Below are 11738 nucleotides of genomic sequence, written 5' to 3' on the forward strand. Positions count from 1 at the left end.
GCTAAAGTACAACAGGCAAACGTGAAACAACCGCATTACAGGACAATAGTTGAAATGATATGTGACGGACGCAACAAAAAAATGCCACGCATCGTAACTGAATTAGTTAAGTCAATGGGTATGGTTCAATTTTTTTTCCAACACTTTAGAAAACCAGGACTGTGAATGAAAGTGTGAACTCTTCATAGACTAATCGGACTTCAAGAATTCCTAAAAAGGTGTTTGATTCGTTATTAAACCAGCTGCTAATATACTGCAAAATAATGTGGGAAAATTCAACTTTTTATTCACCTTAATCTAGGTTACATAAAATAGTAACAACAAAATATCGTATCCTGCAGAGGTGCGTTGAGCTTGTAGGCAAGCTGGAATTGGAATTATACTGACTAACTAAGACAATGACTATCTGATAGAATATTTTTCATAAACTGCTCAAGATAATGTATACTGCACTTCTGTGTCCCGTTATATTAATAAGAATTTTTATGCAATAATTGATAAAACTTTTGCATTTTGTCTTTCACATACTTTTGTACTACTTGGTAACTCGTTGAATTACTAAACACTGACACCCAAACACTTGTACAGAATTCAGATACACTGAATAAACGAATAAAAATTGGTTGGTAAAAATTGCTTTTCCCTACCTTTCCGAAAAGACAGTGCAAATTTCATGTATTTTGGCCGTAATTCTAGATCCATTATTGACGAGGATTGACCTTGCTTCTTCTGCGATATTTGAACCGTAAAATTTTTTGTCTGGAATTGAAGTGTACAACACTACTGAGGCTAGTTGGACCCCGAGGAACGCAGAAGATGCACCAAAAACACCTTTGGACCAACAGCTGAGAAATGACGAAGGAAATCTTTGGTTCTTTGGCTTTTACTTTCCATCTGTTGATCGCAGCATATTGGGACTGCTCTTAATCGATTTCTCGCGTAAAATTATGTCGAAACAGTGCATCAAGGAATTGATTCCAGCACTTTTCAAAATCGCCCAAATTTTCACCGAAAATACGAAGGGGTTAGCCTTACTTTTGTTTTCATTTTCGGAGCCAAAAATTTTTGGTCTCAGATTCGATTTGCACGACCATTTTCTGACTAATTAGACCCCCAGGAACTCGGAAAAAGCAGCGAAAAGAGCGTAGGACCAACGGCAGAGAAATTACAAAGGAAAGAGCACCAGCTGAAAAATGTCAAGAACACAGGTTCTCGTTTTTTGGCTGTAACTTCTGATTCGTTGCTCGCAGCGTATTAAAACTGCGCCCAATCGATTCCTCTCGCAAAATTGTGCCGGATTAGTGCATCAAAGAATTAATTCCAGCACTTTTCACAATCGCCCAAATTTTCGCCAAAAATGCAAAGGGGTTAGCCTTACTTTTTTTTTCATTTTCGGAGCCAAAGATTTTTGGTCTCAGATTCGATTTGTACGACCATTTTCTGACTAATTGGACCCCCAGGAACTCAGAAAACGCAGCGAAAAGAGCGTAGGACCAACGGCAGAGAAATTACGAAGGAAAGAGCACCAGCTGAAAGATGTCAAAAACACAGGTTCTCGTTTTTTGGCTGTAACTTTTGATTCGTTGCTCGCAGCGTATTGAGACTGCACCCAATCGATTCCTCTCGCAAAATTGTGTCGGAATAGTGCATCAAAGAATTAATTTCAGCACTTTTCAAAATCGCCCAAATTTTCGCCAAAAATGCAAAGGGGTTAGCCTTACTTTTTTTTCATTTTCGGAGCCAAAAATTTTTGGTCTCAGATTCGATTTGTACGACCATTTTCTGACTAATTGGACCCCCAGGAACTCAGAAAACGCAGCGAAAAGAGCGTAGGACCAACGGCAGAGAAATTACGAAGGAAAGAGCACCAGCTGAAAAATGTCAAAAACACAGGTTCTGGTTTTTTGGCTGTAACTTCTGATTCGTTGCTCGCAGCGTATTAAAACTGCGCCCAATCGATTCCTCTCGCAAAATTATGCCGGATTAGTGCATCAAAGAATTAATTCCAGCACTTTTCACAATCGCCCAAATTTTCGCCAAAAATGCAAAGGGGTTAGCCTTACTTTTTTTTTCATTTTCGGAGCCAAAAATTTTTGGTCTCAGATTCGATTTGTACGACCATTTTCTGACTAATTGGACCCCCAGGAACTCGGAAAAAGCAGCGAAAAGAGCGTAGGACCAACGGCAGAGAAATTACGAAGGAAAGAGCACCAGCTGAAAAATGTCAAGAACACAGGTTCTCGTTTTTTGGCTGTAACTTTTGATTCGTTGCTCGCAGCGTATTGAGACTGCGCCCAATCGATTCCTCTCGCAAAATTATGTCGGAATATTGCATGAAAGAATTAATTTCAGCACTTTTCAAAATCGCCCAAATTTTCGCCAAAAATGCAAAGGGGTTAGCCTTACTTTTTTTTTCATTTTCGGAGCCAAAAATTTTTGGTCTCAGATTCGATTTGTACGACCATCTTCTGACTAATTGGACCCCCAGGAACTCAGAAAACGCAGCGAAAAGAGCGTAGGACCAACGGCAGAGAAATTACGAAGGAAAGAGCACCAGCTGAAAAATGTCAAAAACACAGGTTCTCGTTTTTTGGCTGTAACTTTTGATTCGTTGCTCGCAGCGTATTGAGACTGCACCCAATCGATTCCTCTCGCAAAATTGTGTCGGAATAGTGCATCAAAGAATTAATTTCAGCACTTTTCAAAATCGCCCAAATTTTCGCCAAAAATGCAAAGGGGTTAGCCTTACTTTTTTTTTCATTTTCGGAGCCAAAAATTTTTGGTCTCAGATTCGATTTGTACGACCATTTTCTGACTAATTGGACCCCCAGGAACTCAGAAAACGCAGCGAAAAGAGCGTAGGACCAACGGCAGAGAAATTACGAAGGAAAGAGCACCAGCTGAAAAATGTCAAAAACACAGGTTCTCGTTTTTTGGCTGTAACTTTTGATTCGTTGCTCGCAGCGTATTAAGACTGCGCCCAATCGATTCCTCTCGCAAAATTATGTCGGAATATTGCATCAAAGAATTAATTTCAGCACTTTTCAAAATCGCCCAAATTTTCGCCAAAAATGCAAAGGGGTTAGCCTTACTTTTTTTTTCATTTTCGGAGCCAAAAATTTTTGGTCTCAGATTCGATTTGTACGACCATCTTCTGACTAATTGGACCCCCAGAAACTCAGAAAACGCAGCGAAAAGAGCGTAGGACCAACGGCAGAGAAATTACGAAGGAAAGAGCACCAGCTGAAAAATGTCAAAAACACAGGTTCTCGTTTTTTGGCTGTAACTTTTGATTCGTTGCTCGCAGCGTATTGAGACTGCGCCTAATCGATTCCTCTCGCAAAATTGTGTCGGAATAGTGCATCAAAGAATTAATTTCAGCACTTTTCAAAATCGCCCAAATTTTCGCCAAAAATGCAAAGGGGTTAGCCTTACTTTTTTTTCATTTTCGGAGCCAAAAATTTTTGGTCTCAGATTCGATTTGTACGACCATTTTCTGACTAATTGGACCCCCAGGAACTCAGAAAACGCAGCGAAAAGAGCGTAGGACCAACGGCAGAGAAATTACGAAGGAAAGAGCACCAGCTGAAAAATGTCAAGAACACAGGTTCTCGTTTTTTGGCTGTAACTTTTGATTCGTTGCTCGCAGCGTATTGAGACTGCGCCCAATCGATTCCTCTCGCAAAATTATGTCGGAATATTGCATCAAAGAATTAATTTCAGCACTTTTCAAAATCGCCCAAATTTTCGCCAAAAATGCAAAGGGGTTAGCCTTACTTTTTTTTTCATTTTCGGAGCCAAAAATTTTTGGTCTCAGATTCGATTTGTGCGACCATCTTCTGACTAATTGGACCCCCAGGAACTCAGAAAACGCAGCGAAAAGAGCGTAGGACCAACGGCAGAGAAATTACGAAGGAAAGAGCACCAGCTGAAAAATGTCAAAAACACAGGTTCTCGTTTTTTGGCTGTAACTTCTGATTCGTTGCTCGCAGCGTATTAAAACTGCGCCCAATCGATTCCTCTCGCAAAATTATGCCGGATTAGTGCATCAAAGAATTAATTCCAGCACTTTTCACAATCGCCCAAATTTTCGCCAAAAATGCAAAGGGGTTAGCCTTACTTTTTTTTTCATTTTCGGAGCCAAAAATTTTTGGTCTCAGATTCGATTTGTACGACCATTTTCTGACTAATTGGACCCCCAGGAACTCGGAAAAAGCAGCGAAAAGAGCGTAGGACCAACGGCAGAGAAATTACGAAGGAAAGAGCACCAGCTGAAAAATGTCAAGAACACAGGTTCTCGTTTTTTGGCTGTAACTTTTGATTCGTTGCTCGCAGCGTATTGAGACTGCGCCCAATCGATTCCTCTCGCAAAATTATGTCGGAATAGTGCATCAAAGAATCAATTTCAGCACCTTTCAAAATCGCCCAAATTTTCGCCAAAAATGCAAAGGGGTTAGCCTTACTTTTTTTTCATTTTCGGAGCCAAAAATTTTTGGTCTCGGATTCGATTTGTACGACCATTTTCTGACTAATTGGACCCCCAGGAACTCAGAAAACGCAGCGAAAAGAGCGTAGGACCAACGGCAGAGAAATTACGAAGGAAAGAGCACCAGCTGAAAAATGTCAAAAACACAGGTTCTGGTTTTTTGGCTGTAACTTCTGATTCGTTGCTCGCAGCGTATTAAAACTGCGCCCAATCGATTCCTCTCGCAAAATTATGCCGGATTAGTGCATCAAAGAATTAATTCCAGCACTTTTCACAATCGCCCAAATTTTCGCCAAAAATGCAAAGGGGTTAGCCTTACTTTTTTTTTCATTTTCGGAGCCAAAAATTTTTGGTCTCAGATTCGATTTGTACGACCATCTTCTGACTAATTGGACCCCCAGGAACTCGGAAAAAGCAGCGAAAAGAGCGTAGGACCAACGGCAGAGAAATTACGAAGGAAAGAGCACCAGCTGAAAAATGTCAAGAACACAGGTTCTCGTTTTTTGGCTGTAACTTTTGATTCGTTGCTCGCAGCGTATTGAGACTGCGCCCAATCGATTTTTCTCGCAAAATTATGTCGGAATAGTGCATCAAAGAATCAATTTCAGCACTTTTCAAAATCGCCCAAATTTTCGCCAAAAATGCAAAGGGGTTAGCCTTACTTTTTTTTCATTTTCGGAGCCAAAAATTTTTGGTCTCAGATTCGATTTGTACGACCATTTTCTGACTAATTGGACCCCCAGGAACTCAGAAAACGCAGCGAAAAGAGCGTAGGACCAACGGCAGAGAAATTACGAAGGAAAGAGCACCAGCTGAAAAATGTCAAAAACACAGGTTCTCGTTTTTTGGCTGTAACTTTTGATTCGTTGCTCGCAGCGTATTGAGACTGCGCCCAATCGATTCCTCTCGCAAAATTATGTCGGAATATTGCATCAAAGAATTAATTTCAGCACTTTTCAAAATCGCCCAAATTTTCGCCAAAAATGCAAAGGGGTTAGCCTTACTTTTTTTTCATTTTCGGAGCCAAAAATTTTTGGTCTCAAATTCGATTTGTACGACCATTTTCTGACTAATTGGACCCCCAGGAACTCAGAAAACGCAGCGAAAAGAGCGTAGGACCAACGGCAGAGAAATTACGAAGGAAAGAGCACCAGCTGAAAAATGTCAAAAACACAGGTTCTCGTTTTTTGGCTGTAACTTTTGATTCGTTGCTCGCAACGTATTGGAACTGCGCCCAATCGATTCCTCTCGCAAAATTATGTCGGAATAGTGCATCAAAGAATCAATTTCAGCACTTTTCAAAATCGCCCAAATTTTCGCCAAAAATGCAAAGGGTTAGCCTTACTTTTTTTTCATTTTCGTAGCCAAAAATTTTTGGTCTCAGATTCGATTTGTACGACCATTTTCTGACTAATTGGACCCCCAGGAACTCGGAAAACGCAGTGAAAAGTGCGTAGGACCAACAGGAGAGAAATGGCGAGTAAAATTCTTCGTTTTGCGGCTGTAAATCTTCATCAGTTGATCGCAGCTCATTGGGACTGCGCTTAATCAATTTCTTTCGCAAAATCACGTCGATATAGTGCATCGAAGTATTAATACATCTGCTTTTCAAATTCGGCCAAAGTTCATCTCGAAAAATTCAAAGGGCCTTTCCTTGCTTTCTTGCAATTTTCAGAGCTCGGAAACTTTTTGTCTCAGAATTGTTTCGCAGGACTCTCTCTTTGCTGATCGGATTCTCAGGAATGCGAAAAAAACATTAAAAAGAGCGTAGGACGAACAGCACAGAAATTGAGAACGAAATCTTTCATTTCTGGGCTCCAACTTTCGACATGTTGCTCGCAGCGTATTCTATAGAGTTTGTCTGTAAGCTCTGTGAGTAGCTATTCGAGATATGGAAAAATAATCCAATTCCTTCGCATCGTTTTAGAATTATAATACATGTAATGCATCAAAATAATCATTCTGAATTATTTTCTCATATCTCGAACTGATACTTCATCTCGCTTCTTCAATTGAACCATTTTTTCACACTTCCAAGTAATCATCAGACTGAGCGCATTGGTTTTCACCTCGCAAAAATACACCAGAAATGCGTCTGACTTATTGGATTCTGGCATTTTTCAAGGTGGTCTGTATTCGAGCCATATATATGCAAAGTCTTGTCATATAATTTATAAAAGTAATTAGATATAGCATTTCAGACGGGTAATTACGTCATGACGATTGTTGCTTAAAAAAAATTATATGACATTTTAAAACTTCCTCAAAATTACCATTCAAGTTCATGAGATAAGTTCAGAAATGTACAAATCATCGAAGATTAACTTTCCTTCTTATGATTATTGAATAGTTCTGCATTTAAATATTCGCAGAAGTGATAATGACGATGCAGATTGTTGATGAAATCTATTTATTTAGGGTTTCTAGAAGGTAAACAACACTGCATAGTAAATTATAATAAATATGCAATGAATTTGCATGTGCGAACTGAGATAGAACCTATGTATATTTACACGTGACGAATTTGATTTAAAATTCATTCTAAGAACTACAGAATACTAAGGCCAGATATTTTATGTTCAGTTATTAAAAATTATAACAATACCTTACACATTAAAGCATACTATTATAAATTCCCGTATAATCTACTACACAAGATGACCATGTCACATAACGTTAAAAAGTTCAAATTAGTTCTGAGAATGTTTTTACGCTAATTTTCAATCATAAATTTACTCATTATTGTTTACTTTTCCCCCTTATAATCTATAAATGTTATTTATTTATTCCCCTATTATAGAACTTTTCAAAAACTACTGCATTAAACATTTTAATTTACGAGATGTAGTAAGTCCGTTTGCTCATGAAGTCGTATGAGTAAGTTTCTGACTCCATGTAATGTTTTACCTCTTACGATCGTTAGATCCACTGCGGTGTGAACGTGAGCGTCTCCCACGGCTGTCACTCCTTGAACGTCTAGATCTGAAACATATGTTTTCCCCATACAGCGAATTAGTCACACCGCAAAATACAAATTTATCAAACATTGAAAAGAAATCATATCATCAGTTAATACGCTTCCCGAGTATTATCACGATGTTTTCGAAAAAGGAGCCATCTTGCGAGGCTCAACTTTAAAAAAAACAACTTTCAGCTCGGCCTTTACATTTCATCACAAATTATTCGTTCATCAGAAACAGATAATAATGCAATACTTCCTAAGTCAACCCTCCTCACCTTTTGCCGCGGCTACGGCTCCTGGACCTTGACCGTCGTCTATCCCGACGGGCACGTTCGCGGTCGCGATCGCGATCTCGATCGCGTTCTCTGTATCCAGTACTCAGCCCACCACGACTTCGATCCCTGTCCCGATCCTCACGTTCCCTGTCCCGCTGTCTGTCTCTGTCCATCATAGTCTCTCTTTTTTCCTTGCGCCTATCCTCGACAGTTTTTTCAAGCTCGGCAAGTTTTTCCCTTATCTTGATGAAGCCCAAATGGAGTTTTCCACCAAAGTGATCGGCCAGTCGTCTATCGTTGTCATGTATGCCAAGGTATGCACTGCAGACTTCACAGACTCTTAATTTTTGCTGCTGGTAGCTCGAAGCTGGCATGCTATTTCGGTATTCTTGTTCAGCCTCGTTTTTTTTCTTTCTCAACTCATCAATTTCACCCATAAGCTTCATAGATTCTTCTACAAACCCTTCCTCGCCAAGCTGCTCTGCCTTGGCAAGTTTTTTACCAATTTCTTCCGCAAGAACGTGAACGTTGTTAGCTTTTGCTGCAACCTCTGCACTCAACTCTTCTTGAGTCTCTGCAAGACGTTGCTTAGCTTGTTCAGTTCGTCGGTCACAATCAGCAATGAAATTTTGAAGGTGTTCCATTGCCTACGAAATGAAAACGTAAGTCGCTAATTAAAAATTAAAAAATTAAAACGTAAATTTGTAATATTATTGGCAATAGTAAAAGCTACGGAAATAATGCTTGAACTTGAAATCTGATCAGAAGTTTTATTTTGTTTGACCTCGTATAATAGATTTCTCGTTTTTAACTTACGTCGATATCATAAAAATGATCTCTTTTCTTCTGTGCAGCTTCGTAGTCGGCCCGCAGAGCCAGGTCGTGAATCTGAGGGCATTCGCCCAAGTCCATGCGCTGCGATTTACAAATTATAATAAATTAATGACCTTCTTAAGTGAGACTCCCCTTTGACAATTCCTAAATATTACCACCATCCCAAGAACTGTTACATACTTCTCATTTCATATGAATAAGATCGTCGGTAACAATGATATATTTGTCTGTACAAAATTACAGGAAGTCTACCATCTTTATTATTTTTTCGTCAGTTCACTTTTTTTAAGTTAATTTAAGTGCGAGCCTGTCTTTCAATTTATCAAGATCCGGTCAAACACAGTGTTCCATAACGGTCAAACTGCTAGATACGCTATCAAAAAATATACATTTAGGAACTGATGCTTTCACATATATTTATATAATTTCTATAGTTAGATATTTTGTTGATTTCACTTACAGAGCGGCAACACCTCTCCGCCTGACGCGACAATGCGATGGCAACGACGCTACAATCAGCACACACCTTAATTTACATATTCTGTTCTATGACACAACTTAATAACTTATTATGTTAACTATTAAACGAAATATTATGAAAATAGTGATTTGAATAATTTGCATTTTACTTATTTAGAAATCGAGTTGAATACGTACATCCGGTGATGAGGGGAATTTTGTAACAGCTGTGTCGTGCGATCCTGCCTATAATTGAGTCCTTCCTTCGATCTTTCACGCATGTTACAAATTGCCAAAATTAAGTGTGAAATTGAGAAAATCAAAAGCTAGATTGACATATCGTTGCAAACGGAAGCAAAATCCTTTAGTAAAACAATCACATATTCTAATCAAAAAGTCTTGTTAGTCAAAATAGAACCTAATGCAAAAAATCGTAATCGCAAAGGACATCATTTCACGATACTATATTACACAATCTAAAACTGATGAAAATATTATTGAAACAAATAAATGTTGTGCTCATCCTAATTCGGGCAATTAGTAAGTTCAGACAGCCTTACTTACAGATCTGTCCTTCGTTTCCTGTCCCCAATCCAAAAAAAGGGAAACTACTTTGTTCACGCATACTCACAGAAAACTTTTGGCCTATTATCCATTATTGACGAATATATTCATGACAAAATGATAATTATATCAAGAATCCTTTCATGAATACTACTCACCAAAGCGAACTAAGTGAACAGGCCTCTGGCGGTTTGGGCAAATATATTTCTAAACCCCGGCACACAGCCTCACAACTGGGCCGAGGCTTTGAATAGGTAGTTTTTAATTAAGTTATTATTTATTACGTAAAATATCTCAATGGTAATACGTACGTCTTCTTTTGTTTTCAGTACTTACAGTAACGCGCGTGTGATAGTGAGACAAACAACAATATGATTGGACAATATTCGCAACAATATTGTACATTGGATTGGTTTTGCATTTTTCAGACTCTCTGGAAATAGAACTGCAGTCGCATCGGTATTAGTGAATTCAGTAACCTTCTTGTGATTGGGTTGTTTGTTTTTAATGTTTTTTTCTCACATATACATATAATACCCTAACAACTAGTAATAACACAAATGCCCCATACCAACTTGTGTTACAACTTTTTCACGCATATTAGGTACAAGAACATACTCTAACAGACTTATCTGTATTGAATAAAGTTAGAAAATTTTTTACATCAAATTATTCAGCCGAACAAAGTCTAGAAGCTATGCAATTGGAAACTTAGCTATTGCCTGTCAATGAAACAAAATTTGCTGCGTAAAACCATAGCTGTGTTTGCTTTCATACTTCTAGACTTCGTAACAATCAATTGATGAATAAAGATGATGAAAATTATACAGGAAAGATTTCAGGATTCTTGTAAATTGTCAGTAATTAGCGGTTTTGTCTCAAGATGACATAGTACATTACTGTATTGTTATGTTACTGCCATTTACATTTGTTTCACGAAGGAAATGGGATTCATTATTACTTGTAATTGAATGCAAAAAGAGGAACAAAATACTGAATGTGGATGAGTTGTCTATAACAAATAGACATAAACTTCACGATCATTGTTATGAGAGTGTAAATGGTCGAGTACAATCTGATGAGTCTGTATTTAATGGGAAACGATAAGATATCTTGTAAATCAACATTGTGAAAAATTATTACACAGTAACGAAACTTGATTTATAAGTGTGCTGGAGACTAAATGTCGTTTAGTACATTCATATCTATGATACGAGCTCACATTGCATCGAACTATTATTCAATAAGATTATTATGAAAGAAGTACAAGTGCCGATCTCTTCCATCGATAGCGTACACATTTTAAATCTGTATTTAAGAAGTACAATGTCACGTCGCGTAATAATATTAATTAAAATACTTAAGAAGTAGAAGAGAGTAAACAAAAATATTTTTAAAAAAAGAGGAGGAAAAGGAATTTTTGTTTCTACAGTATACTCACTGTCGATGAAAGTATCTCGTGCGGGCAGCAGGCGAGGAGGAAGCTCTTGCAGACCTTCGGATCCGAATATTTAACTTGAAATTTGTTATTCTCACCTAAAAATATTGAATAATTGCGGTTCTTTAGAATCTAGGCCAATTGATTAACAATACACGAGTCACTTGATGTTATGTCGCGGTCGATATCACTAGGTCACCATCTTGTTCCAGCGTTGGCAAAGAACGCTTATTTATACGATTGTTCAATCGATGCCCCCGTAATTTTTTATACAAAATAACTCACCGTTTCGTCCTGTCCCCATCAGTTGATCGAGCATAGCTCGCATTTGATCGTGAGCTGTCATTTTCGCCGATTATTTTCCTCTTTACGGCACTCTCCGTTTAACCGTGAGCCAGCCTCTATTTGCAGTCCACTGCCTCTATCACAAATCACAAACTCTCTACACATCCATGTCACATACGTGTAGATATAGGCTGGCACGGTGTATAGGCGGGCTGTGAACCGGGTTGTTACCAGCTTCCAGATAAAAAATATTCCGATGCCGCCCCCTGGAAGATCCCTAGAACCGACCGAAGTAGCCACGGAGTAGAAACCAACAGACGCAACCTGTGTCAAATTTTGCGCAGTAAAGTGAAGCTTAGGGAACGTCCCGATATTAGCTCCCAATGCTGACAACAGTCCTTTATCTCTTTCGCGCTGCCGAGTTCGTGACTGGCT

General features: G+C 38.6%; 1 protein-coding gene across 5 annotated transcripts; it reads right to left on the bottom strand.

The window, feature by feature from the left end:
* Nucleotides 1-6879: 6879 nt before the first annotated feature.
* LOC124210933 (putative RNA-binding protein Luc7-like 2) lies at nucleotides 6880-11486 on the bottom strand. Of its 5 annotated transcripts, none has more exons than XM_046609395.2 (7): nucleotides 11304-11327; nucleotides 11022-11116; nucleotides 9215-10025; nucleotides 9018-9066; nucleotides 8540-8638; nucleotides 7724-8370; nucleotides 6880-7468 (listed from the first exon to the last, which is right to left on the bottom strand). In XM_046609395.2, exons 3-7 carry the CDS (start codon nucleotides 9295-9297, stop codon nucleotides 7390-7392), a joined length of 957 nt encoding a protein of 318 aa, XP_046465351.1. In that variant the 5' UTR covers nucleotides 9298-10025; nucleotides 11022-11116; nucleotides 11304-11327; the 3' UTR covers nucleotides 6880-7389. The 5 variants fall into 5 exon arrangements, with proteins under 5 accessions (XP_046465351.1, XP_068990125.1, XP_046465350.1 ...); XM_069134024.1 differs by adding an exon at nucleotides 8738-8930 and having other exon boundaries at nucleotides 9018-10025; nucleotides 11304-11324; XM_046609394.1 differs by lacking the exon at nucleotides 11304-11327 and having other exon boundaries at nucleotides 9215-10888.
* Between the last annotated feature and the right edge of the window lie 252 nt (nucleotides 11487-11738).

Source organism: Neodiprion pinetum, chromosome 2, assembly GCF_021155775.2.
Source record: "Neodiprion pinetum isolate iyNeoPine1 chromosome 2, iyNeoPine1.2, whole genome shotgun sequence".
Classification (NCBI taxonomy): domain Eukaryota; kingdom Metazoa; phylum Arthropoda; class Insecta; order Hymenoptera; family Diprionidae; genus Neodiprion; species Neodiprion pinetum.

Excerpts from the sequence above, each read along its gene's own strand:
- LOC124210933 (XM_046609393.1), bottom strand. The coding sequence starts at position 11,364 with ATGACAGCTCACGATCAAATGCGAGCTATGCTCGATCAACTGATGGGG. Across the intron at positions 8,639-11,021 it reads ACGAGATACTTTCATCGACA|CGCATGGACTTGGGCGAATG; the intron begins GTGAGTATACTG and ends TGTAAATCGCAG. Across the intron at positions 7,469-7,723 it reads AGCCGTAGCCGCGGCAAAAG|ATCTAGACGTTCAAGGAGTG; the intron begins GTGAGGAGGGTT and ends CATATGTTTCAG.